Below are 4,453 nucleotides of genomic sequence, written 5' to 3' on the forward strand. Positions count from 1 at the left end.
AGAGAGAGAGAGAGAGAGAGAGAGAGAGAGAGAGAGAGAGAGAGAGAGAGAGAGCTTGTGAGCACACAGGTGCCACTGCAGGTGTATTGAGGTCAGAGGGCACTTGCAGCTCTCTCCTTCTACCAGGTGCATTCCAGAGGAGCCAGTTTGGGTCATCAGGCTTGGCCTGGCTGCAAGCACCTTCAGCCTCTGAATCACCTCCCTGGCCTTGGGGTGTTTCTAAGTGATAAAAAGGACTTCCTTACAGCCCTTTGAAATAGGTGGATGGCTCCAACAGTCTTCCTTCCTTTCATTTTATTCTCTTCCCTCCCTCCCTCCCTCCCTCCCTCCGTCCCTCCCTTCTCTCCTTCTCTTGAAAGAGTCTTGCTCTGAAGCCTAGGCTAGCTTCGAACTCAGGGCAACCCTGTCTCTGCTTCCCTGCTGCTAGGATTACAGGCATGTACCATCTCGCCTAGATTACTCTCACAAATTTCAAAACCTAAAAATCATTTCAAGTGCTGTAGAAAGGCAAGGTCTGATTTAGTTCTTAGTTTGGAGGGTAAAAATTTCTGGCAACTGAATTTCTTCCAGGAATATCTTTTTTATGCCCTCCCACCTGCGTTTTGAAATCCACCAACCACAATATTTACTCCAGTCCCCTTTTTTCTCCCTTTCCCTTACACACCACCCCCCTCTCTTTTTAGCAGCCACACACAAGTCGGCCATATTAGAGAGATGGAAATAAAGCTTCCTTAATGTTGTATATGTCTTTGAAGTACCTCCGTGCATTTTCTTTCTTAGCTTCTAACCATTCCTCCCTTGTGGTCCTTGGTCCCTCAATCACCCTCTCCCATAGCCCACCCGCCTAACATCACAGTCTCTGAAAATGCACAGGGATGCCTGGCTACCTCGCCCTGCCTTCAGTCTCACGGGGCTCAGTCTGTTTTTCACTTTGGGTAAGTTAGAACCACATCTGCATGCTCCTAAGGGTCAGAAGCGCAGCAGCTGCAGCTGAAAGAGGAGGGGGCAGGGGGCAGGAGGAGTGTGAGCGTTTCCCTCCGTGTCCTTGGGACCAGGCGTGCTGGGGACCTGGGACTTAGCTGGGATTCAGGATGCTGGGCTACTCGGTCACAGAAATGTTGACTAGCGGATGATTGTTGCTTGGGGATGGAAATGGTCAAAATAATCAGGAGGTGTTTTTTTCTTCGGATTTTCCCCTAAGTGGACCTGTGTGGGGGTGGGGCAGAGTTAGGCTGTTCTGCATTCTCTTTGGGGATTTTCCTCTTCGTTTGTTATTATTATTCATTATTAGCATAATTTTCATTTTCAGCTACTTCTGATGAGAGAGCTCTTAGGAGTTGCCGGTTTATTTAAAACGTCTCTTTTGTGAGTCTTGTTCCCTGGAGTCCGGTGGATTTAAAGGCTTAGGAGAGTGTCTTCTGGAGAGTTGGGGGCAGAAAGTTGGGTCTGTCCCACCAATTTGTTGGGATGTGTGTGGGAGGAATTGAGGGTGAGGCGTGAGGATGGGCTTCAGGATGGGGGAGAGACGCCAGAAAAGCTGCTGTTGGGGCAGGCACCCCGGGCATGAACCGGATGGAACGGAGGCGAGGTCAGGTGTCCAGGATCCAGGAAAAAGGCGACTAATAGAAATGGAGCCTAGGGATGAACAAGGTGTGGTACTTCAACACCAGTCTCAGAACAGAGACCCCTTGTCATATGGCCTTAAAGTCAGTTTCATATTTGAACACCCAGAAACTTCATACTAGGCAGGCAGGTGGGCTAGGCTATTTGTAAACCACCACCCCCCCCCATGAGAAAAGTTCTCACTATGTAGCCCTGGTTGTCCTCCTCTTGATCTTTCGGTGATTCTTCTGCTTCTGTCTCCTCCTGGGTGCTGGGAGTACAGACAAGTGCCACCATGCTGGGCTCGAAAACTGCTTTTTTTTTTTAGGTTTTTGTTTCGTTTTATTTTTTGTTTTTTTAAGGCAGGGTTTCTCTGTACAGCCCTGGCCGTTCTGAAACTTGCTCTGTAGATCAGGCTGGCCTTCTACTTACAAAGTTCCGCCTGCCTCTGCCTCCTGAGTGCTGGGATTAAAGGTGTGCACCACTACCACCTGACTTAAACCTGCCTTATAGACAGTTTTATTCTTATTCTTAAAATTCCATGAGAAGGGGCTGGAGAGATGGCTCAGAGGTTAAGAGCACTGACTGCTCTTTCAGAGGTCCGGAGTTCAATTCCCAGCAACCACATGGTGATTACATACAACCATCTGTAATTCAATTAGATTCCCTCTTCTGTCATTCAGACAGAACACTGTATACATAATAAATAAATTAAAAAGAAAAAAGAAACAACACCTATAAAATTTCCTCAGCAGTGCCTGAGGGTCCAGTCCAAAGATTGTAGGTGGACATCTTCCCTATCACAAATGTCTCTCTCTGGTAGCCTGCAAGATAAAGATCTAACATCTTCCTTCCTGTGAAGCTGGACCTAAGTTTAAAGTTATCTTTGTTCTTTGCTTCACAACCATGGGCAAGATGTTACCCACCCTGAACATCACTGTCCTGTAGAGACTGTTTCATGCTTGGTGAGCTTGTGACCTGACACATAGCAGGGTCCCACAGTGACGGATCTTTCTGGATGCTTCCCCTGAGCCGTGGCATGACGTGTCGTCTTTAGCTCTCAAGCAGTTATCTGAGGTAGACGCTATGATTCTATTCATGTTCCAAGGTGGAAACAGAGGCACGGGGAAGTTAAGTAACTCATCCAATCAGGTCATGTGACTGGCATAAGGGAGCTGAGATTTGAACGCTCACGTGACTGACCTAGCACATTCTCTTTAACACTGAGTTCTACTGCCCCCAACCTTCAGGAAACGATGCTACTCTGTTAGCATTAATTGGTAGAAGAATCTCAAGTGCAGGCTAAAAGAGGTGGGGAAGTGAGCAGTACACACACACACACACACACACACACACACACACACACACAGCCACAGCTGGAGGCCGAGGTCTCCTCTCAGGAGTTAGCCTCCTGCTAGATGGGGTCTGTCTACCACAGCCATACCTAAGCCAACGAGGCCAGGGGCCCTGGCAACAGGACCAGCTGACCTGGGCTTGAGGGAAATGCATGGATGAAGGGGTCTGTGCACCAGGGCAGTAAGGGGCAGTGGGAAGAGTGGGTATTTCAACAGGCCTATGAGAGTAGAGACCTTGATCTTGAAGCTGCGGGGAGGCATACCTCTGCCAGATCGTACTCTGGGCAATGGAACTTGGGTGGCTGTGGTAGCACGGATTACCGGATTACAGAGATGGAGGGATGTCACGGATGTTAGGAAAGGCGGTGCATTAGAGGAGGGACATGCGGGGATGACTGTAAAGGTGGCAAGCAGCTTTCTCATGACAGAAGTTCACAGTGTTTCTCATCAGTCGCTGGCCTGGCCATCAAAAAGTCTGGGTTATATTAGAGGGAGCGTAGAGAGGGGAGTGTGGTCCTTACTCAGCCTGACCACACATATTTGCAGCTAAAGGTGGGACCTAGGTGTGGAGGCGAATTCCTCTTTCCTACCCCCAACCCCAGCAACAACATTTAACTGAGCACTCATTGTGTACTATATGCCTTTCTCGGTGCAGGGATGCCAACAGGAGTAAGGGGTTGCCCAGGGCCTCTTGAGAGACACAGCCACACAAATAACAGCAACTCAGCATTGCATGTGTTGGAAGAGTGTCAGATCTAATGACAGTGCCAGGAGTCACCTCTCGCCAACGGCTGTGTACCGGGCGCTGTGCCGAGCTTTGCTCATAGAGCACGTCAGAACTGTCACAGTAGCTTCAGTAGTGTTGATATACCCTGTGTTACAGACGAGGACATTGCAGCACTGGAAGGTTGATGGTCTTGCCTAAGCTCATATCGAGATCTTTACAGTCCCAGTCTTGATCACTCTACCGCTCGGCCTCCAAGTCAGTGGAAGAAATAGGAACCTGGCTGGGGAGAGAACCAGACACCCGGGAGGATGCCACCCAAGCTGGGCCTTATGAATGGCGCTTGGGGTTTATGTGGAAGAACTCCAGGGAGGAGGATGGACAAACTTCCCATCCTAAAGCAAAAATGTGGACAGGGGCCTTGTGGAGGGGAAGGAAGAGGAAAATCAGAGTGTTGGGGTCACTGGGTCACGTGGAGGGAGGGGATCTGGCAGGAGAGGTAACTGCAGTGTGCAGCTGGGGCCATCTGGAAGCTGCACCCCATGCCAGAACTCAGCCCTAAAAGCAGCAGGAGGTAGGGAACATGAGTACAGCTGATGCTGGCTGCCCGGGGACCTGGGCAGGAGAGTGAGCACAAAGGCAGGAGAGGATGTGGGGTTCATGTCACATTTGTCTGGGAGGCAGGGGCTGCCCCACAGAACAATTCCTCCTCCTCTCCTCCTCCTCCTCCTCCTCCTCCTCCCCTCCTACTCCTCCTCCTCCTCCTCTTCCT

At 50.0% G+C, this 4,453-nt stretch overlaps 1 protein-coding gene across 1 annotated transcript in view; it reads left to right on the forward strand.

Moving 5' to 3' along the window:
• The first annotated feature begins 682 nt into the window (after window positions 1-682).
• Scn2b (sodium voltage-gated channel beta subunit 2) overlaps window positions 683-4,453 on the forward strand; it is a 13,366-nt gene continuing 9,595 nt past the window's right edge. Inside the window, exon 1 of the mRNA XM_005347224.3 lies at window positions 683-935. Coding sequence (XP_005347281.1) covers window positions 866-935 — 70 coding nt within the window. The 5' untranslated portion in view covers window positions 683-865. The remainder of the gene's footprint in view (window positions 936-4,453) is intronic.

Source organism: Microtus ochrogaster, chromosome 5 (assembly GCF_000317375.1).
Source record: "Microtus ochrogaster isolate Prairie Vole_2 chromosome 5, MicOch1.0, whole genome shotgun sequence".
NCBI lineage: Eukaryota > Metazoa > Chordata > Mammalia > Rodentia > Cricetidae > Microtus > Microtus ochrogaster.